This window comes from Vidua chalybeata, chromosome 4 (genome assembly GCF_026979565.1).
Source record: "Vidua chalybeata isolate OUT-0048 chromosome 4, bVidCha1 merged haplotype, whole genome shotgun sequence".
Lineage (NCBI taxonomy): Eukaryota > Metazoa > Chordata > Aves > Passeriformes > Viduidae > Vidua > Vidua chalybeata.
The window spans coordinates 14,767,387-14,793,221 of record NC_071533.1 but is presented as its reverse complement, the minus strand read 5'-3'; the positions used below and the strand labels follow the sequence as shown (position 1 = coordinate 14,793,221).

Genomic DNA, 25,835 nt, shown 5'->3' with positions numbered 1-25,835 from the left:
GGCGCGCAGGCGCTCCCTCCGCCAGCCGCTGCCGAGCGGGCAGCACCTCTTCTCCCGATGTAACGGGCAGCCAACCGTGCCGGGGGCGGGATCCATTAGCGAGAGTCCAATTTCGGGGCCGTGTGCCCGCCAGCCCCGCAAGTTACCGGCTGCGGCCACGCCCGCGGCCCCCAACGCGCCGCGCACATCTGGCGACTCCAGCTGTGCCCGCGCCTGCGCGCGCCGCGGAGGGGCGGGCGCGGCTCCCCGCACACACACACGGGGCAGGCGCCACCCCTCGCCATTGGCGGAGCGGCGCCTCGGTCCCGCCCCGCGGGGGGCGGACGGCTCCGCCATTGGCCGCGCGGGCCGGCGGCGCCTCTCTGTTGGCTGCGGCGTCGCCGTGGGCGGGGCCGCACTTCACCGTGAGGTGCGGAAGGGCCCCGGCTGCCGCCGCCGCCGGTTCCGGGACCGCGGGGGAGAAGCCGCGGAGGGCGATGGCGTAAGTGCGGGGGGGGAGCCGGGACGGGGCTGCGCTCCGCTCCCCGCCGGGATGAGCCCGGCGCGCAGGGGTCGGCCCCGCCGCTTGCCCTGGGCCTGCCGGGAGCACGCAGCCGCCCCCGCGCCGGGAGGAGCCGCGGTTCGATGCGGGGCTCTGCCGGGCCGGGACGGGGAGGAGGCCTGGTGCCTATCTTTCTACCCCGCAGGGCGGTGTGGTGACCCCCCGGGTGCCGGTCTCGCCGTGCTTCCCGTGGTCCCGGCCGCTCCGCGGGGAAGCGGTGCCAGGAGAAGCCCCTCCGGTGTCGAGGATTCAGTGTTTTCCCTGTGGCGTGAGTTAACGCCGTGCAGAAAGGCTGTGATGCCGGGGGGCGGAAGCTCAGGCGTCTCCGGTTGTGCTTGGCCTGCGAGGGAAGTTTCCCTGTGCTGGTCCCTGGGCGGTGAAAGGTGATGTCTGCCAGTGCCTCTGGTCCTGAGAGGGTTTAACACACACGCAGTGGTTTAACATTACATGCACCTGCTTTTTGGTGTGTCTGAAGCTGTAGTGGTAATGATACGTAATGATTTTATGCTAACGTGCTTGCACTTTACATTGTCAATAAAAACCCCGATGTAGTTACCAGTGTAATATGTACATAACAGATACAGTATGGAACAACACTGACACGGTGGAGGTGTTTTTTGGAGGTAGCACCTATCTCAATCACAAACTCTGTCTGGACTAGTTTCCCATCCTAAGACACATCTCCACAGCAGCCTTCACTCAACTTTGTCAAAACTTCCCAAGTCGGCAGTTTGCCGCAATGTGTAACTTTATCAGGTTTAATAAGAAAAGGCCACAGTAGTTGCCATATGAGTTCTTCTGTTGTGTCACTTAATTCAGTAATTCTGCTCTTCTGGCTTGTTCTTTTTATTGCGGCTGTGCAGGGGTTTCCCCTCCCCCCTTTTTATGTGTAGTGAGCAGCTAAACACTGGGACCAGAAATTTTGACAGCTGAGAAGACAAACTGGAGTCGAGGAGGGAGTATTCCTCTTGTTTGTTAAAGTATGCTAGTAGGTTATTCAAACAGCCATTGATAAAAACAGTATTGAGTGTCCACTTAGGCAGTTGGCTCTGAATGAATGTTCAGGGATGTTTGTTTAGGGTCATGGCCTGAATTTGCACAGTCTGAGAGTGATCATAAGTAGGTCTAGCTCTTGGTGGATCATATGGGCTCATTGTGTGAAGGTATTTAGGGAGAGCTCTTATCCTTTTCGTGGTGTGCTGAAGTCACTCACCCTTTTGGGAATGCTGTTAGAGAACTTTGGCATGTGAAATGTGCATCAGCTGCTGTTTGGTAATTGCTCTTTTGCACCATTTTATCCTGTGGGAAATAGGCAAGAGGTTAGTTAATGTGTTCGGTTAGCAGAACGCAGAGTTATCCTGTGTTTACTGTAATAACTTCTCCTAGTCACTTTTTATCTCCTCACATAACTTATTCTAGCACTTGTTGCTGTACCAAAATCTTTATGGTGACTCCAGGCTGGGGTGAACCTACAGGTAGTTCCCTTAAGGGTGATGGTGTATGTAGCTACAAGACTTCCTCTTTCCCCAAATTGTGGTCATGTGTCAAAAGGGAAATTTAGAGCAAGTATACTTCTGGGAAAATTCATAGGTATGGAGTAGATTACTTAGTTTCATAGAGTACTTCAAAGGTACAGTGCTGTACTCAAATTAAAAAAAGGGGAGGAAAAAAAAAGTTATTGCCTTCTTGTTAAGACCAACAACAAAGGCCCCAAAGACAATATTTTTATTTTTCTCTCTAAGTTGAGGAGTGTGCATGAGGGAAATTCTTAATTATTTCTACATTGTAAGCCTTTAGGTTCTAGGTTTTCTTTTTTTTTGTTTTTTTTTTTTTTTTTTTTTTTTTTTTTTTTTTTTCTTTTTTTTTTGCTTTTGTCCTTTTTTTCCTCTGCAGCATCAAAACCTGGCAATGTAAGCAAGAAAAGAACCAGCTCCCCTGAAGAAGTCTGCGAGGCAGGGTTAAGAAGTATATTTTTACTTTTAAACAGTTAAATGAAAAATCATCCCAATTCAACCAGGGATTCCTAGGCTAGCAGTGGAAGTACTCTATGTTGGTTGCCATAGCAGGAGCTTGTTTTGATCTCTTTCCTAGGAAAACTGATGTCATGTACTATTAAAAACAGATAAATAAAAGGTACCACTTGTGCTGTGAAACTCTACCTCATTGGGTAGGCTCTTGTGAGAATTATTTTTATCTTGTATCTTACTGTTCCTTTGAGTATGCTTTAATTTGATTTAATTAATTTTGAACTAGACCTGTTATTTACTAAGCTACTGTAGTGCAAATTTTGTTTGACTAAGGCTGTCCACACACCGGCTCAACCAGGTGTGGCTCTGCTGGGCTCTGCCTTCAGTGCAGCTGCTTCTGCTGGGGGTTGTAGCAGGATTTCATTAGTATAATTAAAGCTCTAGTTTATTTTGTTTACAGTTTACCGCTAGTGGGACTTCAGCAGGGGCAGACAGGGAGGGAAATAGACCTGATTCTTTGCTGTTTTCTTTAAAAAACTCAGAACTAATTTTAATTGGGTACCAGGTATGAAGGCGATGCAATTTGCCATGTGGCAGAATTGCTCTGTGGGTGCTGTCACTTCCCTTGTTTTTTTGTCTGTTTGTTTTTGTGGGTTTTTTTTAGAACAACTTTCCTTCTCTTCCTTCCTCTTTCCTTTGCTTGTTGACTGAAGAGTAGCTGAGTTTCCTAAGCTGTGCTGGGATGGGTTTGAAGTGTTTGACCTAGCTGGAGGGTTTTGGGACAGGCGCCAAGGTTGACAGCTTTTTGTTTTGTGAGATGCATTTAATGTGCCTCTGGGTGCTGACAGCGTAAAAATATCCTGAGAGGAAAATTGTGTCCGTGTTTGTGAGCCTCCTTTATAATATCATTTACTTATCTAAACCTCTGATTTCATAGCAGAAGTGCTGGAGACCCTTTGAAAGGCAGTGATAGAATGGGCAATGCAAAAAATACCTTTTCTTTCCTTTAAAGAACTGCCTTAGGTATGGCTTCTTTTTTGAGATGAGACATCCAGACGTGTTATCTACATGCATTTATTGAGACCAGGGGGATTTGCCTCCTGTCATTTAATGTGTCACTTTGGGTATAATTGTAACTCCACTGATTAGTAATTGCTGTAGAATTTTGGAATATCCTTGGAATGGCAGTTGACCTCTAATAACTCCAATTAACGTATGTTCGATAAGCACTGGATTTCTGTGAAGATCTGAAGGATATGTCTGGCAAATTTAAACTCCTGGTTTATTCCCCTTGAGAATTCCAGCAGTAATAAGAGAATTGGCCATGTCTATTATTTCCCTACCCACTTCATGACCATATAAAAGTGTTTATTCTCAATATAAAATTACAGTTTTTCCCCACCTTTGGACACCCCTTTTATTCAGCTGTCTCTACAAGGGCGTGCCAGGAAAATTACTTTACAAAGGATGTGGTAAACAGATATTTCTTTTTCTTTCTCCTGTTCTTGCCCAGCTCAAGACCCACATCACCCTAATGCTCCCAGGTACTGACTAAAACATTTGTTGCTTTTGTGCTCAGCTGTAGGTGCAGGACAGACCTTTTCCAGGTGGGTGCAGCTGTTCCTGCCAAGTGGCTGCACTCTGGTCACCGAGTTTCTGGTTTCTCTCCTGCCAGCTCTTGCATATATGCATGCCTCCTGTAAATTTTTAATGACTTAGCTCAAGCAGAGGTTTGTTCTTGGTGTTGAGTTAATTTGCCAGGCTGAGGTTAAAATGAGTTTGCCTATCTGATGTGATTGAAATGAGTTTGTAAAGATTAGGAGCAGCTGCTTTTGAGTATTTGGCATTTTAGGGATGGAATATTTGCGGTGAAAATTGGATCGGGCTTGTAACACTGGAAGCAGGCTGAAAATGAAGTGCATCCCCCAAGGGTTATAACTTCCCTTGCATTTTTTTAGTACTGAAGAATGGATTATGTGTGACACAAGTAATTAAAATTCACTTTTTAAAGTCTGTTAAGTGTATGTTTTTGCTATAAAGACAGCCTGGCTGACCACGAGGTGCAACTTCACAGTAAAATCAATCTCATATCTTTAAGGCAGTCCAGTGTCTGCCTTGAGCCTGCTAAGTGCTCCAAACATGCACAACCTGAAAAGCAGGCCCCTAGTATTTCAGTTAGGGCATCATAAATGAGGGATTTGGCCTTTATCTCTCCTTGCTTCAGATATTTATTTGGAGAAAGACAACTACATGACACTCTAGAGGACTGCTGTGAGGATAAAATATGAGTATCAGTATTCTGTCACCTCAGTGCCACAGAATATTTCTTTTCTCCTGTCTTCTTCCCAGGAGAAATCTAATACATTTTCTATTTATTAACATGGTATGTGGTAAATGAGAGTCACAAGTGACATAATGAATAGTAAAAACATGTTTAAAATATAAGGCAAGAGGGAAGGCAAATAAATCCAAACACGTATCATGGTTTTGGACTACATTTCAGCATGCTGAAATGAGCTGTTCATCACAGAACAGGAGAGATCTTGAGAAAAGATTATAAATAAATGCAGAGATACAAATGTGAAGTTCTGGGTTTCTGTTCCTCTTTGAGGTTTTTGGGTTTTTTTGGGTTTTTGTGGTTTTTTTTTTTTGTGTGTGTGTATTTGCATGGTTGGCAAGTGCTAGCTTCACACCCTTGGGTCTTGTCTTTGCAAGAGTAGTTCCTTGTAGAGTTTACTTCAGAGAAGACAGTAGGCAGTACAAAAACATTCCAGCTTCAGCAGCCTGTGGAATTCCTGGAGAGTGCAGCAGTTTGCTCTGGTGGCAAAGTTAAGTTTGCACACAGGGGTAAATGTAGCAGAGTGTGAGCAGTGAGAGGCCTGCAGGATTCATAGCTATGGCTACAGTGTATAGGGCATGGGAGAGGAAGGCTGCAAGGCCCAGGATTGAAACCAGTGGTTCCTGTGTATAGGAGCTAGAAGGTGCAGGACTGTGGACAGAAAGAAGTGCTAGTTACTGAAAGTAGTAAGTATCTGTTCTGAAAAGATTGCATCTCTTCCTCTAAGCAATCCTGGCAGTTCAGATCCTGCCCCTTCATCCTCTGGGCCTTATAAATGCGCAGGGACATTATCAACAGTGTGTACTCCTTAAATCTCTGCCTCTATCCCCTTTTTATTGCAGTAATTAATAATCTAAATGGATTAAGCACCTGATTCCTCTGAAAGTTGAGAACTCATATCCAGTGCAGGAGTTGCTAGTGCCTGGTTTTGAGTGCTTGCACTTTTATTGCCAGCATCCTCCCTCAAGGAACTTGACCAAGGGCAAAGAATACCCCAACAAAAGAAGGAAAAAAAAAATCAGTGGGCAAGGGTATTAAAGGATCATCTTTCAAGCTCAAATATGTTGTGATGACACATGATGAGTGATGGGGGATTCCTGAATTTATTTGCATGCAGGTAGCAAATGTATCCCAGAAAAAAATTGAAAGTATGTCCAATTTATTGTTACGGATAGTGATGACAAAAAAAACAAACAAACAAACAAAAAAAACCCAAAAAAAAAAAAACCAAAAAAAAACCAAACAAACAAAAAAAACCACAACCCAAAAAAAATCACTGTCTTTATTTAAGTAGCTAAGTATCAAAATTCAATGTTTTCAGTCTCCAAGTTGTCTTGCCATGATCTTATTTAATGATTTTTAATAATGTTTCAGTATCATGTGATTTTGGGTGATAATTTCTTAGGAAAAAGCCATGGTTTGCTTCCTTGATGAGATTAAATATTGGTGGTTGAGGCAATAGATAGGCAGTCCTCACCTATTGACAACATTTCCATGGTGGTCTTGGTCACAACAGAGTGACCCTGTTGTCCCTTAGTGAGAACGGGAGAGGACAGGTTCTTCCATCCTTTTATGCTGGAAATGTTGATTTGACTTTCTCTCTTCACCCTGTGATTCAGGGGTTAAAGGCTTCTGGAGGTTGCCTGCAGAGGCATCATCTGCTCCATCATACAAACTGACATGTGGCTTTTTTATTAAGGTACTGTGCATGTCTTAAAGCAAATCACAGGGCCATTATGTGATTTAATTTGCTCTAAAGTCCCTTCTGAAACAACAGCTCCTTTCTTAGCCTGTGTGCATGTCTGTGATGTTTATTCCTCTTATTCCTCCTCTTTGTAGGGGAGTAAGTTGGTAGTTTTTTTACCATCCCTGCTGGAAACTGGTGTTGGTTCATCATGTTTCTTTGTTGTTTCTTTTTTCTATTTGCTGCTTTCATGCTATTTCCTCCCCATTCTATTCCTTCTTGCAGAAGGGGTAATGAACAAATTATTAACCTTTATTCTTGGGACTGTACTCCTGTTGTTGTTCTAAACACAGGCTGTTGGTTCAGGGTACAACAGGAGAAAGAAGTGCATTAAAGGCAGTTTTTTCCCAACTTTTTTCCAGTTAAAATAATGAGAGTAGTTTGAGTATTAAAAGGAAGAAACAGATGGATTGCTACATTTACTGCTAACATTTGCAAATACTGACTACTCCAAAGCTGTTATGCTGCTGAAAAACTAAGGACTCATCAATATTAGTTTTATGTTCTATAGCCCTTAATGGAAAAACCAACAGAGTCTTCATAACAAAGGGGAATAAAGTCAACTCATATTTTTTGAGGGGTGAACACTGTCAGGAAGACAGGCTGCCAGGAGCAGCTGGAAGGTGTTAGAAAAAAAAGCAGAATTAATGCATCTTTTTTTGTAAGAAGATTTGACAGATAACATTCAAGGGAGAACACTTCACATGAAACCAATGCAACAAAAATACTGCTGTGTAATTATAGATGTTGCTGAGTTGAGCAACTCCCTGCTAATCACATTTAATTAACATAAACCCAGTTGCAAGGTGATTTTTGGGTGATTGAAGGCGTGTGTAAGATCAGAAGGACTGGTTTTCTATTCTCTATAACAGATGAACCAGATAGTTTTAACAGAATGATACAAATCCATGCTTAAGCAGAATTATGGACACAGCAGATCAGGGGGTTTTGAGAATTTTCTGTAACCCCTGGAAGTGTCTCCTTTTGCCTTTCCTTCTGCAAGGGCAGGGGTTTAGTCTCATGTTATATTTTTACATGTTAGTAAGTTTAATACAGCCTCATTTTTACTTGAATGTTCAGTTGCCTTTTGACTTACTGCTGTGGCACAACAGGTTTAGACATTTCTTTGCTTTTGTATGCTGTACAGGGCATTGAGGGTACTAAATTTGGAAAGCATATTTTGGTATTTTATTGATATGTAATTTATTTGAGGCAGTCTTGTGCCTGGAAACTGTTCCAGCAGAGATGAGTAAAAGTGTTTCTGGAGCTCTGGAGTAGAAGAAGAGGTAGCTGAGAGTCATGAAGTTGTTATTGAAGGAATAAAACAAGTACATTTGTATTTGTGTGAAACAGACTGCTGGAGATTATTTAAGATGGTATATAGTCCATTTTTCCAAACTGTACCATGCTTGTTACTCATTTCGGTTTTGGGATGGTTTTCTTTTTCCTTCAGTTCTATAGGTGCTGGTGCAAAAACAGTGTAGCAATGGATCAAAGGAAAAATGATAGTTTTGTCCCAAGTATCACACAGCTGGAAGATTTCCTGACAGAACACGACTCCAATGTGGTTTGGCTGTTAGTAGGTAAGGTAAACTCTTCTGTTTTGGTTAAATTTCTTTTATGATACCATAACAAAGGATTATCCTCACAGTCAGCTACAATATCTTCCTTTTGCCAATATGTGCCTACCTGCCATTTAATCTGCTGTAGTTTGGAAAGTGATCTAAGGACTATTGTGTTTAATGACACAGCTTCCAGACTAAATTGTGTTCCACAGTGAGCCTTTAAGCCAAGCTGTCATTTAATCAGTTATGAGCTGGATTTGTAAACATACCTGATTTAAGTATGCTGATTTTTTTTTTCTTTAGCACTAGTGCTATTGCTTATATCGGTGTAGGTATTTTTATTTTCTTAATCTAGACAAGTGGATCAAGGACAATAAAATAAATATGAAGTTGTACTCAGGTCCATGTAACAATACTGAAAGTGTGCAGTGAATTCAGACTTTTCCAAAGGTAGATAATTAGATAATGCCTGCTTTCCAGCCTTGAATCTTGGACTTAGAGTGACGGGCAACACAGGAAGAGCAACTTTATTTTTTCACTTTCTCTTCCGACAAGTTAAAGCAGTCTGTTTTCTATTGACATACTGGAATTATTTTTCAGTAGGCAAAATTAAATAGAAAGGACGTAGGTAAATTATTTGAGGGTGCTTACTGTTTGTTATCTATTTCACTTTAATGTGTTGAAATGGAAAGTTTCTGCTCAACATAGAGTTCTCAGTGTAGTCAAGATGAAAACAGGAGAAGTCACTCGTAGTAGCTTGTGGTAAAACATGGAACAGATGCAAATAGATCTGAAAATTTTGTCTTCAAAAGCTTTGACTTGCTTCCTGTTATGAGGTTTACATAGAAACACATTGGAGTGGTGTTTATTAACTGACCCAGTTTGAGCCAGCCTTTCCTCCTTTGGTTTTATGTGCTGACCTGTGGCATCCTGTTATAAGGGAACATAAAAAGATACCAGTGTTTTCCTCTCCTGAATGCTGAAACAGCTAACTACTGGTCTCAGTAAAAGGTGATGAATTCCAGAAATGTGCATGCTCCTCAAAGAGCCGTTGCTCACTTCTGGAATAATTTCTAAAAATCACATGCAGTAAAACTTTGGAAATGCAATTTTCAAAACTTGGTTTCAGTGAAGAGGCTTTAAAAATCAAGAATATAATAATGAATTAATGAAGTTTATGGGATTTAGTGAAGGAAAAGGCTACAGTTTTTGGCATAGGTGAGTCTAGTGCTGAAGGCAATGGATCAGGACTGGAAAGTGCACTGGTTTCCCAATTTTTCTTAGTATGTTTCACCTTGAGAGGCCACCTTCTCGACTGCAGCCATCTAGCAGTGCCAAGTTGAACTTTAACCTCAAATTAAACTCCATGGAACTTCAGAGTGTGAGTCCCACCTTTCTCCCTCCCCACAGAGGACCAGCAGGGAGGAGCTTACTCACCTGAAAGTGGGGGAGGTGAGCACTGTCCTTGGAGTGTGCCTGCCCTCAATGCCAGCTGGAGTTTGTTTCCTGGGATGTAGATTCCACCCTCCCTGCTCTTTCCTGTGTGATCGCCTGCACAGATTTGGTTTGCTTGACGTGTCAAGCAGCTTATTGCCCGAGGGTATGAGCTGTTTGAATTTTGGTCACACTGGATCCATTTTCTAGTAAGGAAATGACAAAAATCATGGAAGTAATTTTCACCTTCTCTTTCTCTTTCAACAAAGTATTGTTATGAAGCAGTGGAGTATCCTACTGAAAAAAATAAACAGTGGAAGAATAAATAGTTTTTGTAAATTTTTTCTAATGTTTTTTTGAGTAATTATCTGAACTCTCTTCAGAGTTAAGGCGCCATGCTGCTATGCGTTTCTGCACTTTAGATTTTCCATGAAAGTTTCCCATTTTTAGCATAAATAAAAAATTCTGTTACAAAGTTCAGGTTTTTTCCCTACTCTGCTTTGGGTGAAACAGAATGGTAATTATCAGTAAGGTGAATTAGAACTAGTCCATTCCTTGGCAGTGCCATTCCTTTTGGGTTTGTCCTTCTGGAAGCTTAGAGAACCCTTGTAATTAGAAATAGGTTACTAGCTCTTAATCAAACAAAGTAAAAATTACTTTGGGGATTAACAGACCTATTTAAAAAAAAAAAATGTTCCTCATTGGATTGCTATTTACTTTTTTCCCTATCAAATTCCATGCTTGAACTGTTGAGGTATTTCTGCTAGCCCAAGGGCTGGTACATTTCTCTCAGGAGGCAGCATCATAGGAAATGGTTTTACACATGATATTGTTTCCTGTGATAAGGTATGAAAGACTAGAAATTTAAGTTACAATTTGCAATTTGGAGAAGAGTAGGGAAGGTATGTAGTATGACTTTGGTATTGGGGCTTTTTAGGGTGTTCTGAAATAAATGTCCATGTGGGACAATGCATGTTACAATTCAATCTATAAAATCTAATTCTTAGATGATAAGTGATGTAATGAAATAATGTGGTGCCTTCTGCAGGTCCTCTGGGAGGACAGGCATTTTTTTATATTGGGGAATGGAAGAGCAGTGAAGAATATATATTTTTCTGGACTTCCCATTTCCCCTTTTGCCCCCTATCTCTTCACATCCTTCTCACACCATCTCTCTGAAAACACCCATTAATATATCCCATCAGTTTCAAATTTTTTGGAGAGCGGGAAGAACACTGCTATGCCTCATAGTCCTAATAGGTAAGGTTTTTATCTGGGTCAGTGTACTTTAAAAAATGCTTTAATTCATTGTAATCTTTCAACAGCAACAATATTGTCCTGTGGATGGATTATCTACCTAACTTATTATAATTCCCGGAACATTGGACTCATTTTAACGTTGGTTCTTAACAGATTATATAAACATGGCTACATCCATATTGGTAAGTTATGATTAATGTAATGCCACTCTTTGTCTACTGCTGTTTATCATACCTCAGTTTGCTAAAAACTTGAAATAAACTCAGTGTTCCTTCATTGGAGTGATTTGAAAACATTCAGTGGATTCAAAGCAGAGACTCAAGCCTTGAATCGCTGTTCCTGCACTGCCCTTGCTTTCTAAATAAGCTGTCAGAACAACTAATTACAGGTTGATCCATACTGGGACCATGATATGTAGAATTGATTGCTAGAACGTTTTGCATCCAAATCCATTAACTTTTTATTAAAATATTTTAAACTTTTTTCAATAAAACAGGTCAGTACAAATCACTTGGGCACTCACCCACTTACAAAAATACCTGGTGCTGAGTCACAGAGGGCTGTAGCCCACAACCTCACTGATCACACTTCTAATTTTCTTTCACTTGCTCCTCTGCCTTCCTCTGTATGCTTCACAGAATAGCAATTACTTCTGTTCTGGACTTTTTCTGCAACTATACATCATAAATGTAGTGAAAACTTAAAACCAAAAAATCCCACTTATGCTTGACCTGCCACAGACACCCTTGCAATTCAGTTGCTTATATGTTCAAGAACCTAAGAACTGTATTCCAAACCATGTTTAAATCCAGCTTTTTTGAAGAGCAAAATAGATGAAATACTTACTGGCTGCTACATTTGATCTACAGGCTTTTATTAAAATTTCTCTGTGAAATTGCCATTAAGTAAGGACAGCTGATATGGCTGGCCAAATATGTGGTATTCTTTATGAACCTCTTCAGAGAGTAGAACATAACATTAATTAAATCCCATGATTTACTGCTTGGTTTCAGTTGTTTAATGTTGATTTTGGTTTTTTTGTTGGTTTTTTTTTTCTTTTCCTTTAAATTATGGTGTACTTTCTGTGAGTGAGGTGAAAAGCCCTAGGAAAAATCTGGGCTACTGTATTACCTGCTGGTCTTTTCATACTTATTAATACTTCTTGCTGTAAACATAATTTGTCATAACAATTGGACCAAAATCCTTACAGCCATTTAAAATTTTTAAAAACAGTCCATCAGGAATCTTTGTTCCTCTGATTATGGTCTTGCACACAATGTCTTGAGACTCTAAATGTTGTAAACAGCTTTTCTAACTCTTGAGATTTGCAAGGCACCTGGATGTTTCTGAGTGACCCCTGAATAAGTCAGGGGCTTGGTTGTATTGTTGGGTGGTGCCAAATCCAGCATCCCTTAGTTATGTACTTTGTCTTCTGTGTTCTGAATCTGTGACTTCCCTTCAAAAAGGGAAACTCAAGATATCCAGTTAACCCAGTTCAGATAACTGAGTGCTGTATTCTCTCTGTTCACAAAATCAACAGCTTTAGGGTAATGACCATTTTTTTTTCCCTATAATTAGGTTCCTTTTCATTTTCTGTGCTGTCTGGAAAAGTCATGGTGCGTGAAATCTATTTCATCACAGAGGACATGTCCATCAGGTACAGATTTCTAAGGAAATCCCCCTTCTAAATAAGTATTTTAAATACAGGTCTAAATAGCACAAATCAAAATGTAGTTTTCCAAATGAGCAATCTATTTGTAAGTGTTAGACTGTCTCTTTTGGTGCTAGTATTTAACAATCCTACATACTTGGCAGTTCATTTGCTGCTTTAGCCTTATCATTTGGAAGTGAATGCTGGATAAGATGGTAGTTGTCCTTCATATTTGTCAAATAAACCACTTTGGAGTGTGAAGGAGAACTGTATTTACATTTATGTCTTTGACTCCTTCATGCTCTTGCTCTTAAATCTGGAAGATTCATGTTGGCCAAGTAGCTGGCATTACTTACTGAGATTCAGAATAATTTGTTTTGTGAACGGAACACCAGCAAATAGTTTGTAGTTTTGATTCTTGCTGTCAGGTTTGGAAAGTCTTGAGGAGGCAATGGATATGGGGTTTTATATGAGTTTCAGCTAAAGCAGGAATTGTGTAATACACAGTGTGGTGTAATGCTTTGTGCTTTCATGTTGCTTGTAGACTGCCTTAACTGCAGATCTCTGCACAAACTGCCTGTAGGATGTTGGATTGTAGCTCTGTCAACTTCTGTTTTATTCCAATTTATTTTATTTAGAATTCAAGATGGATTTATCATTTTTCGCTGGTGGAAGATGTACAACCCTAAGCAGAAGCAGCATGGTACGTTTCCCAGAAAGGTTTCAAAGTTTAAATTTACAGGTAGCCTACAGAAACACACTTCCTTTGCACAGTCACAGGCATGCAATTGCTTTGTTAATATGTACCTGAATTTCTCTGTATCCTCAGAAGGTATGGATTTGTTCACTGGTTGCAGAGGAGATGAAATAAATACAGGATTCATTATTGGGTACATGACCCTTCCTGACACAAACCATTAATCTTAATAGTAGTCTTCATTAGCTGGAGTCCAAGCATAATTGTCTCTGTATTGAAGTTGATAACTATGATGAAGAGATGTCTTATGTTCTGCAAGTGATTTTGTTTCTGAGTTTCAGTGAGTGTTGTGCTTTCAGTATTTTAGCTGAAGTGTTTTGGTAAGGGATGTCCTTTAGTATTTGACAAGCCTCTGTCTTGATGACATCTGTGGTTACAGAAGTGGGAAAGTATAAAAAAATTCATTTTTCTTCCTTATCTCTGGCTGAAGATGGATGATTAATACAGATGCAAGAGATTAATTCTACCTGCAGAACACACAGAGAGAAAGCATAAGTAGCCTGAGGCTGTGTGCCTAATCATTTATAGGATTAGAATCTTGTTGAATGAAACCTGGGTCCTGCTTCTCTTGACTTTTGGAGCCATCACAGCTCCATTGCTCATTCAAGGAGGTCCAGAAATGTCAGCTATCTACAGCTGAGTATGGTAATTGAGAGGGTCATTGAACTTTGGAGGGTTTTTTTTTCCCCAGCTTGCCTTTGGAAGTGGCTTCTGCTGGTGTGAAGCCTCTTAGACTTGTCAGCAAGCTCATGGAGCTGTTGCTGTGTCAGTACCAACTCAGCAGTACTGCATGCAAAACCAGTCAGGTGAATGTGAGACACCACTTTGGGCAGTGATATGAGTTTGGAAGAGCTGCTCATTTCTATTTACTGAGGCACTGCTCACCCTCTGAGGCTGTAGGGCACAAGTCAAATTTATTATATGATAAAGTCAAGAAGTGGAACCTAGTCTTAAGAGTTAATTAGATTTTACCAACCATGGGTTACTGTCCAACGGGTTTTCATAGGATTGTCTTCATCTGCTAGTTAAAACATATTTCTCTAGTGGCTCAGAGAATGAAAAAATGAATTGAATTTAATGCAGTGAACATGGTTGCCTGTTCTCTATGGTGGTATTTTTGCTTGGCAATATTGCGAGGCTTTAACGCTTCCTGCTGGCATTTAAGGCCATGTGATCAGTGGACAAATAATCCAAGTAACCACAGAAGTTAGAGGTATCCAGGTCTGACAAAAAAGGTAACATGACTAAAATGCTCTTTAAGTGTTAAGTCATGCTGGGACTTGAGGTTTTGTATATACTTGGGAAATGGAAGTGGTTTAGGAAGAAAAGCTGGAGGATCATGTTGTGGATAGGGCACACCCCCATGACTTGGCTTAGGTGCCACAGCCCATTATCAATTTTCACATTGTGAAACAATCTGGTAGTTACTTGTACATAACCTACATAAATGCTTCTTTGAATCATTTAGTATCATAACATTCAGACTTGCTTGTCTCTTTTTCCGTGTTCTAGCCAACCAAATTGATGTGTGGAGGTCAAACCTTATTTTTGTTGTTAGGAAAAAGAGATACTTGTCTCTTTAAATTCCCTTTAAATAAATGAATTAGTACATATGATTTCATTTAGTAAATCAAGTCTAATACTTAAATCCAGAAATTGAAAAATTACATTTGTGTTCTTGATGCTGCTGAGATCTCCTGGGTGAGCAATTGTGTGTCCCAATCTTTGTCCATGTCATTCTTACTGATGCAAGTTAAGGTTGGCAACAAATGGATTTGATGGTACTTTTATGGGAACAGGAAGGATCTGAAGCCGGCTCGTTAACTTTTCTCTGTCTCTTGTTCAAGAAACCTGTGATGTCAATGTGTTCTGGAAACTTACTTTCTATATGTATGTATTTCTATAATTATATGGAAATTTCTGGTGCTTTAGGTGTGATGGGGAAAGAGTGGGTTGTTGTTGGGACAGTGTTGCAGAGATGTGTGATTTTGAGGGACAGAGGAGTTTTTTATCAAATTGGGTGCATTTAATCAAGCAGATATCTCTCAACCTTGGCTCTTGGGCATCTGCATTTCTTCTTTTGACCCTGACCACAAATGTTTGCTCTGAGTTTTAATTTCTCATGTCTTTGGGAAATGTTGCCTTCAGTTTGTACCCTCTGAATTACAGCTTGGGGACTGCTGTAATAACCATTGATTCTTCAGCTGCCTGAAGTCTGTTTGACTTAAAGACCAGATGAGGTTTTTAGAGCAGCTCAGGTCTCTTGAGTCAATGTGTAATGGGCACTCTTTCAACTGGGTAATTAGGGGGAAGTGGTGCAAGCTTTTCCCTCACATTACTGCATAATTAGGTCACACTTTCTGAGGCAAAAGTATGTCACAATGAGCTCTCTATATGATCAGCAGATGTTAAAACAGGTTTTAAGGATCAGAGAACCAAGCTGATATAACAGTTGAAATCTTAAATCTGGGAGAATGTTGACTGATTGTGCAAAATGAGTGTGATCCAGTTAGTTCTGCATATTAGTGTTTTCTGTTTCTCTATAAAAGAAAGCTTTTTCCCACTTCAGGCATGCTGTACCAGCGAGCTTGGCTAGAAAACCATTTGGGTTTTGAGATGGAATTGGTCTCAGTGATATATGTGCTAAAAAGCAGAATTTTTTGCCGAGGCTTCTGTTCTATGAATCAAGATGGATATTTGTTTATTTGTTTTCATACACGAGACTGAAAAACTTCATTTACCATTTTGTGCAGTTTCTGTCTGGATTTGTTTTTGGACTGTAACCTAGGGGTGAAATGTCTTTCAGATTTAATATTTTGTATGCAGCTGTCTTATTTGCCAAGTTTTACTGATTTGCTTAGAATGCTGTAATTATTTTGTGGCGTTTTTTACTGCTTTTTAATATGTACTTCAGCAGCTGTTCAGTACTGTGTGGATTGGTTTTGCAAAATGTGCATATTTGAGAAACTGTAAATATTCCAAGGGAGTGTTGAAATAGAATTAGAACCTCTTTTCCTGCTATTTGGTTAGATCCAAAGGCAGAAACTCGGCTGTATATTATGGTGAATGACTTTGAATTTCATGTGTATAACCGCTCTGAGCTTTATGGACAACTTCAAGAACTGTTTGGCTTGGATCCCACAATAATTCCAGCAAAGAAAGATGATGAGAGAGCAGAAGTGAATGGGAGGCAGAGAACACACGCCAATCTTGAAAGGTAAATAATTATTAATTTTACTATTTCGTTATGCTTTGTTCTGCAAAGTGATGAACTAACTGGGGAATGTTTTGTTAACGTGTTCTCTGGAGGCCAAATGAGGGAAGCACAACAGTGAGAAATTGCACTGACAAGCCTGACAGTCTGAATCTTTTCCCTTTCCTCAGATTTCCTACCAGTAACAATTAAAAAACACATCCAAACAAACCAAGCACTCTTGTTTAATGCTCAGAGACAGGCTGAAAAATCTATATGAAATACAGTGTGGAGAGGAAGCATGTGTTGAAAAGGATTATGCTGGCAGAATAATAATGGTTTTGCTCAGTAGAAGTAACAGCTGCTCAAGACATTGAATAGGCAATATGTGAGGATCTCTGTGGTCTTGTGTACAGCTACACAAACTGTCTTCTGTTAATTCCTCTTTTTGGGGTACCCCAGAAAACATGGTGTAGAAACCTAAGGAGTTTTACATGGCTTACGTGCAGTGCAGTCAGATGTTCAATAATTAGCCTCTCTTTGGGCAGGACCTCACCAGACTGATTTACTGTCAGGAGCAGAGAGGATCTAACGAGACTTGAGTCCTGCCACTGCTTTTGGCCAGTTACTAAATTTCAGAGTGGGCAGCTGCAGGATGCTGTGGCAGTCGTGAGTTTGAGGAAGGGCTCTGCCTCCCAGCCAGTCTTGTTGTGTTTTTATCTCAAGCCCTTATTTACAGGTGCAGGAAGGATTTCTGCCTTTGAGGAGGATGTGTCTTGGGAAATGAAAAATCCCATGCCTCAACAGGAGTATTTAGAACAGGCCTAGATCCTCTGAGGAAGATTTATTTAACTATTGCTCTGAATTAAACAAGGCGTGCTTGTTTCCTACCTGTGTCAGCACCAAGGTGTAGCTCCATGTGCTTCCTGCTGTTCTCCCAGGCTTGGGAAGCCTGGCAAGTTGTCTGCTAGCAGGTCCTTTGCAGAAGGCACCCTTCTGGGGAAGGAATATTCCCCAAGATCTGTGTTCTGAAGACCTCTAGAAGAAAAATTTGGTTGATTCTTCTGAAGAAAACACAAAATAATAACCCCCTTTTTTTTATATATTTTTTTAATTTAGTGTAAAAGTAAAAACAGAATCTCAAGACCCCTCTTCTTCATGGAGGTCACTTATTCCAGTCATTAAAGTCAATGTGAGCACGGTGAGTGAAAAGATCCTTATTAGGAAACTATCAGAATTTGCTTAAAAAATGACACTTGCCATTCATTTTTCTTACACATTTTATTTAAAGTTTTTCTTTGCCTTCATGCTTGGAAGAAGTTAAAATTGCATCACCAGCACTCCCCTGACACAGTCACAAATCCTGCTGGTGTGGTGGAAACACAGTTATGTTCTAGCTTCTGGGAAATACTCATGCCTTAGGCTTAGTAATGATTTCCAGAATATCACCAAGTAATTAAATTGTGGGTGTTGTACAGTATGGGGTGTGTTGGTTTTTTGGCAGGTGTTTGGGGTTGTTTTTTTTTTTTTCCCCCCCGGCATGTTTTAATAGGGATGTTTGGACACGTTGTTTAAAAGTTGATGTTACATCCCACCCCCCCCCCCCCAAAAAAAAAAAAAAAAGCAAACAAAACCAAATCAACAACAGCAAAAAAGAATCAGGTCAACTGTTACTGAGTTAATAGAAGAAAAAATTCAGAGATTAAACTACAAGGTAATATTTGTAGATATGTGCAGGTTATGGCCAGGACTTGTGTTCATGTTCTTAATTTGCCTAGGGCTGATTCAGCTGCATTTTTATAGGTAAATAAACACTTAAATGTAAGAGATCAGTGTAAATAGATATGTGAATATAAGAGATCAGTGATTACCAGTGAGTTACTAGGTTTGCATTTTGATTTAGGGTCGCTTGGCATTTGGGAATCATTATCAGCCACAAACACTTTGCATTAACTTTGACGATGCCTTTTTGACATACACCACGAAACCACCTTCAAGCCACCTTGATCAGTTCATGCACATTGTGAAGGGAAAATTGGAAAATGTTCGAGTCATGCTGGTTCCAAGTCCAAGATATGTTGGTCTTCAAAATGATGAGTAAGTTTGGGGTATTCTTGTATCCATATTGTTTTATTATTTGTTTTAGGAAACACAAAGAAGAGAAGGGTTGTTGCACTTCAATGTCTTTATTTTACTCAGTGTGTTTAGACAGTTGCCATTTGTTACCACTCTGAAGGTTTTTGATTTTGGATCTTTGAATGAATTTCATTTATGGAGAAAAGCACTGGTTTTCTGTGTTATTCTAGGCACGTGGTTTTTGTGTGTATTCTGCTCTATTATTAAACATAGAATCATAGAATAGTTTGGGTTGGAAAGGTTTCTTTGAAGGCTATCTAGTTCAACCCCTCTGTAATGAGCAGGGACATCTTCAACCAGGTAAGATTGCTCAGAGCCCTATCCAGCCTGGCCTTGGATGTTTCCAGGGATGTGGCATCCTGTATCCAAGATCTTTTTCCTTCTCTCAGATACAAGGGCTGTACCCAGGCTTTGCCACCACTGAATTTCTAGCTGAAATGCAAAGTTTAAGGTGTTGACTTTTGTAAAGGTGATTCATGGTTTAGGAAATACTAATAAAAACCCCAAATTGGGCAAAAGCTGTATAATACTTGGTAGAGTTACCTTTTAGAGTTACCTTTTAGAGTTACCTTTTAGAGTTACCTTTTAGAGTTACCTTTTAGAGTTACCTTTTAGAGTTACCTTTTAGAGTTACCTTTTAGAGTTACCTTTTAGAGTTACCTTTTAGAGTTACCTTTTAGAGTTACCTTTTAGAGTTACCTTTTAGAGTTACCTTTTAGAGTTACCTTTTAGAGTTACCTTTTAGAGTTACCTTTTAGAGTTACCTTTTAGAGTTACCTTTTAGAGTTACCTTTTAGAGTTACCTTTTAGAGACAGATTTTTGATCTTTTTACCTCTGTGTATTCTGCATAAGCAGGGCTAGGCAGCTTGAACAAACTGAAGGAAGTCAAACACAAGCCTGAGTGCTTGCATGAAGTAATAAAATAAACTGTATATCATTTGTACCTCAATTGGCTTTTTATCAGCCAAATACTGCTGTTTGTGACATGGCTTTATGTTTTTCAAAGAACATTCTGTGGCTGTGCACAGAATCTTCCAACATGACGACAAAGGAAATTTCTGCAACTAATATGGAAAACAAACAAGATTAAAACAAAATAGGATCAAACTATTAGGTTTTCCTCCTGCTTCCTCTAAGTATTTGCTTTTTATGCTCTTACCATTCCTGCAACTCTTGATGGCTGAAGGATGGCATCTGTGTACAAAATGTGCTCTAATTTACTGGGCAAATTCAAAAAAATTGCCCAATTCACTGGAAATGGAGAATGTTTGACTCTTTAGAACCTTAAAGAGTTGGCTTTGGCTTTGGCTTAAAATTCAAGCTGGGTGTTTTAACTTAGAGAAATTCCTACAGGCAGTGAATATATAAAAAACAGCCAATTGACTTGAGATTTGTAATAGACTGACAAATCAATACAAACATCAACATTTCACCTTGGAAACTGACATTTTGTTTTACAAACATCCATCTCAACACTTTTATCGCTCTTTGCAAATAAGTCCTCTGAAATTCAAGAAAAGAAAAAAAATGGTGCTAGGAAAAGCAGGTTAAAGCAGAAGTTTAGAGGCTGCAGGCTTAAGGTGGTAGTTCAGGATAGATATTAGGGAATACTTTAAAATGATAATGAAAATCTCCATTTATTGCCACTATCTAGTTTGTGTTAAAGTATTTGGTCTTTTGCTGCTATTGTTACTCGCAAGGTAAACTTAATTTTAAGGTTCCTGCTCTGTTGCTTTTGAAGAGTTTCTGACAGTACATGATTTCTACATCTGCTGTCTTCCATGTTTTCCAAGGTTTCCTGCCTTTGAAAATGAGCTGTGGTAAAACGGGCTATGTGCTCTAAGGGGTCACACTCCTAAACAGTTGTAGGAATCGTCTCTTTTTTGTCAAGAAATGACAGTTTATGAAAGGGACTGAGAAGCTTCAATAGTGTCTTCTGCAGTAAAATTATTAATATGTAAATTAATGTGGGAAAGGGGTTGCAATATACCAATCTAATAGTGTTAGGAGAAATGTTTAATCTTGTAATTTTATGACTTAGATTCTGTAATATTGAGGGAAGTGTTATTGAGGCAGAACAGCTTTTTTCTTCTTTTTTTAATTAACTAATGGTCTAATTACTGAAAATCTTGTCCCTTTGGTGTAGAGGGCTATTTTAGTAAGAAAACAATTAGCAGGTGAAAGAACAATATAGGACAAGGAGAAAGGAACTCTTGACTGAAAGAAACACTGAAAGTAGAACTTCAGTTGTTACTTGTGGTTTCAAATACCTGAGAAATACCTTTGTGGAGAAGAACCTGGTATCTTCATGCTTGAGTTAACTAGACTTGTAAGTTATTTAATGTAATAGTTATAATAATAATAGCAACATTATGGTCAAGGGTTTGGTTTTTTTCTGAAATCATTATGCAAATCCATTATGCTTAATATGCTGCATTTAAAATTACTTGAATTCATAGAGATCAATCTTGGTGTACTTGAATTCATAGAGATCAATCTTCATCTCTTCACTCTTTCCCTGCAGACCACCGAGGCTGATGGGTGAAGGTTTTGTTGTAATGCAGTCCAATGATGTTGATATCTATTACTATATGGATGAACCAGGTACAATCTGTTCAAAACAAAGATAGTTTTTTTTTTTTTTTTAAAGGTGAAAAATCTATATGCTAAGAGAGCTAATGGAATGTTTTGAAGCCAGTAGAGGTATCATAAATATGCTTTTGCTCTGACTGCCCTTGAAGTATTTCCTGAATCTTGAACAAAGACAACACATTTGGTGTGTACAGCTGTAGGATAGATGGCAGTTTTGGATTATTTTTGGTCATATTTCTTGGCCTTTCACTGGAAATTTACGTTGAATTGTCTTGATATTTACATACCGTAGTGCTCTCAAATAAAACTGACATGAGGACACTTTGTCTTGTGCTTAAGCAAATATTTCTCATGCTAATTTGAAGCAGCTTCCTTTAATAATGTGTTTATTTTATGTAATACAGGTCTTGTACCAGAGGAGACAGAGGAAAGTAATGATGGAGAAGCCAGCAACGAAGACAGCAAATTACAGGACCTGCCACCATGCTGGGGTTTGGACATTGTGTGTGGGAAAGGGACAGACTTCAACTATGGGCCTTGGGCTGATAGGCAGAGGTATGACCATGATTTACAGTTTTCATCTTAATATCCAGTATTACTGAGAAAGCTTTCTCAAGTTTCCATTGTGTGATTGCTCAGACTTCTAATTTGTATGTTTTAGGGCAGACCAAACCTGAAGAAGAGTCCTGCCACAATGGTTTAAGATTAGTAAATTCACTGTTGTTTATCTTGTTGGCCTTCCAAAGTTAGGATTACTCTCATTATTAAATCAGTAGATTATGTTCCCTTTTTGTAGAATTTTTTGCAAAGTATTTTTACTATTTATCAAGTAAAAGGTTTAACTTGTTAACTGGTGATCTTTAGATTTATCAAGCTCCTGTTAGCTAATACAGGAATAAACTGCATATTGATGAGGAAATTTTAGGGAAGCAGAAATCTGGCTATGAAAATAATGAGGGAGGAATAATTTATCCTTGCTTAGCATAATCAGTTGCTTGATGTTATCTCCAAAGTATTTATTATCTAGCTATTTTAATACAAAATATTAGGCTAGAGTTGTATTGTTCTTCACTTGGTCCTGGATGTTTTGCACATGCGCATTTCTGGTGAGGACAATAGGATTGTTTAGAGAGTGAAGGACTATTAAGCACAAGTGACATAATCAGTGCTTTCCCTCTTTTCCCCTGTTAATTACAGGCTGGTACTTGGCCTTCACTAATTCTCCTGTGAAACTGTTATGATTTCCTGTCTCTCAGGAGTGTGAGGATGGCAGCCCAAAGAGTAGTCATTAGATATGATAGTGCATTTAAGAGAAAATGTCGCTTTCTATAACCCTTTGCTAGAAATACGAGGTCAGTGAATCATTAATGATACTTTTAATACTCCAAAGAAAGCTTGCCCTGTAATGGAATGCTTTTTATAATCTTAACTGGCTCAGTAGAAAGCAGTTTAGTGCAGAGAGCATTTTAGTGCATAGAGTTCCTAGTTACATAGTAGGAACACTTTTGCATCCTCCTGTGGATGGATCATGGAAGTTTGGAAATTTTTAAGCTGCTACAAAAGCCAGGTGCTGGGTGCAGGAAGGAATTCCACCTCCTTGAGACATATGTAATCTCTGCTGTCTGTGCTTCATCACTCTGCCTTTCCTGTCCAGTATTTCATGGCACGTTCAGTTATAAATCTAGAAATGTGGTTTCCATTCTGAGGTCCTGAAGTTTTGTATTTTCTTTATTTCTGGGCTTGCATCAATTATTTATGCACAAACTGAAGAATAAATAAATGACTTGCTACTATGCTTTTGTAACAGATTTTATAAACCAAGGATTAGGAATAAAAAGAAAAATGTGGTTAGTTTGCCTTCTGAATTAACTTGTAGACAAAAGCCATACATTTTAACTTCTTGCCATTGACACTTTTGGGGATTTCACTACTGAGTTGGAAGATGGAATGACGAAGTTGGAATGATGAAGATACTCAACAAACATTCTTCCTTACCACATCCACTGGTTGTCTAAAGACTCAGCTAAGAGGAAGATAGTTAAATGAACCAAGTAGATGCACAAATATACTTACGTATTTTTTCTGAGAACAAAAAACAACTTTTTTTTTTTTTTTTAACTTCTTCTCCACTAGGGATTGCTTGTGGAAGTTTTTCTTCCCACCAGACTACCAAGTTATGAAAGTCTCAGAAATTGCTCAGCCTGGGAAACCAAGACAGATCCTTGCTTTTGAGCTGCGAATGAATATCATTGCAGATGCCACCATTGATTTGCTTTTTACCAAGAACAGGGTAAGTAATGAAACTTGTATCAAGAAATTAACTTGTCTGCTGTGGTTGCACTGTGCTTTTTGCTTATGCAGAGTTTTACTTGTCTCAGGTCTTTACTACAGAATTATGGTTTTAAAAGCTGGGTAATTTTTATCGTAGTTTTTTATAATTATGAGTAAACCTTTCAAAGCGAAATGTATTCTTAGAGGCATTACTTTAAGTTTCTTTTAAGCTTTAAATGTACATCTTAAGCCATGCCAGCTCCTGCAGTCTTGGGGCTTCATGATCTGGGCATGTCTTGTGCAATCTTAAATTCTGATGAGGCTCACCATGATGATAGATAAAAAAACAATTTCTTCTGATACTGAAGGAAGAGATGACACTGGGGAGAACAAAACTTGTACGTGTAGGAATTGGGATTTTTCTTCTCCTTGTTGCTACTCTTCTAAATGGGATACAGCATCACTTCATTGTACCCCTGTTTTGTTCTTTTGGGGGAGGGAGGGGGCTGAAAGGGTTAGATTTGTAGTGTTAGATATGTACATTAGTCTGTCCTCCCAGGCCTTGGATCAGAGTATTTTATGCTTTTTCTCTAACTGGATTTCAGTCAGCATTTGTTAAACCTTAAAAAGGTGTTATTTTGTATCAATATGAATTGATAGTTTATAAGTGATTTTTCTGAAGGGAAGACAGACTTTATTCATCAGGTGCTTTAGTCCAGGTAGGTGTGGATAGTGACAGCCAGAGGCATAAATAAACCTAGAAATCATGTTTGGACTCTTTTGCTTTCTTGCAATGCAGGAAACGAATGCTGTGCATGTAAATGTTGGTGCGGGATCCTATTTGGAAATAAATATTCCCATGACAGTGGGTGAAAATGGTGAGTTAAGGCTAAGCCTGATTTGTTTCCCTACTGTTTTTCCTGAACAGTTATCTTAATTCCTGTGTGTGTCAATGTCTTTTAGTGTTTTTCCTTCGTAATCTTAAGATGTATATTCCTCAGGAAAGGAACAAAAATACTTCATTCACTGCAAGATATTAAGGCAAATATCCATCAGGGTACTTCTTGGTAGTGGACTGCTGAAGTCACTGGTAAAAATTGTTTAAATATTTGTATAACTCTTGTGTCGGAATGATCATTTGATAACTTCTGTTTGCCAGGCTATTCACCTACAATTAAAGGGCAGCTTCTCCACGTGGATGCCACCAGCAGCATGCAGTACAGGACTCTCTTGGAAGCAGAAATGCTGGCTGTAAGTGTGCATTAATAAGTCCAAAGCTTCAGTCTCTAGAAGATTTTAAATAAAGAACATAGTTATTTTTCTGTGGAGCAGTCTTTAGTTTCTTAATGCAGGAAGATACCTTTTTAATGTGTTTTGCAAGACCTTAATATATAAGGAATTTATATATACCGACATAATTGTGCATGTGTGTAACCTTTAGTGACTTAAAAAGCACTAACTTGGTGTATAAATTATGTATTTCCAAATATTACCTTATTTACTATGTAACCATGTGTCCATACAGGCTTTGCCTTAATTAATGATTACACTCACTAGCTCTGCTAAAGGATATGTGTGCACAAGTACTCAAAAGCACTCGACTGTGCTTGAACTACTTGAGACAGATTTAATACTGCATTATTATTTTGTTTGCCTAATATTTCACTTCTGCAGTACTGCAATTGTGTAGATTACCCTTCTTATGGGTTTTTAAATTATCTTATTTGAGTGATATTTTTAATGTTTCAATTTGAGCAATATATCAATGGTTGAAAAATAACCTCTTTTGGGGGTTTTTCTTTTGGTGTATTGTGAAAAGTGATGCTTTTGATGAAAACTTCTGCATTTTAAATTGCTTTGTACATCTACACCAGCAGATGTATCTGAAACTCATACTCTACCTTTCCAAATAAATGAATACAGTAACACTTGCCCTTCAAACACAGAAGGAGAGAAAGGGATTAAATTATTAAGAAGCTGGAAGTACCTTCTGTTCATCCCAGCAGGAAAACAGTTTTAATTATTCAGCAGGGTACCTATGTGAAAACTGCTGAGAGACAGGGTCAGGCATTGTTACCTTTTCAGGTAATCCTGATGCTTTAATTTCTTGTTCACAGTTCCATATCAATGCCAGCTATCCCCGGATATGGAACATGCCACAGACATGGCAGTGTGAGCTGGAGGTTTATAAAGCAACCTATCATTTCATCTTTGCTCAGAAGAGCTTCTTTGCAGGTAACCTATTTGCTAAATAAGTTACATGTCAATTATTCTTTCTTTGAGATTTCTTTTCAAATTTTGCTGAGTTGTGCAAGGTCAAGTTTTCTGTTTTCATGTATTTAAGGCAACAAATAGTTTTCTGAGGACAGAGTTCCTGATGCCTAT

General features: G+C 39.2%; 1 protein-coding gene across 2 annotated transcripts in view; it reads left to right on the top strand.

Moving 5' to 3' along the window:
- Positions 1–409: 409 nt before the first annotated feature.
- Positions 410–25,835, top strand: part of BLTP1 (bridge-like lipid transfer protein family member 1) — an 87,473-nt gene continuing 62,047 nt past the window's right edge. For both annotated transcript variants that reach the window (XM_053941921.1, XM_053941920.1), the window contains exons 1-14: positions 410–481; positions 8,044–8,173; positions 10,915–11,031; positions 12,428–12,506; positions 13,139–13,203; positions 16,288–16,474; positions 17,570–17,651; positions 18,354–18,547; positions 21,112–21,191; positions 21,584–21,734; positions 23,313–23,469; positions 24,250–24,328; positions 24,610–24,701; positions 25,568–25,685. In XM_053941921.1, coding sequence (XP_053797896.1) covers positions 8,077–8,173; positions 10,915–11,031; positions 12,428–12,506; positions 13,139–13,203; positions 16,288–16,474; positions 17,570–17,651; positions 18,354–18,547; positions 21,112–21,191; positions 21,584–21,734; positions 23,313–23,469; positions 24,250–24,328; positions 24,610–24,701; positions 25,568–25,685 — 1,498 coding nt within the window. In that variant the 5' untranslated portion in view covers positions 410–481; positions 8,044–8,076. The remainder of the gene's footprint in view (positions 482–8,043; positions 8,174–10,914; positions 11,032–12,427; positions 12,507–13,138; positions 13,204–16,287; positions 16,475–17,569; positions 17,652–18,353; positions 18,548–21,111; positions 21,192–21,583; positions 21,735–23,312; positions 23,470–24,249; positions 24,329–24,609; positions 24,702–25,567; positions 25,686–25,835) is intronic.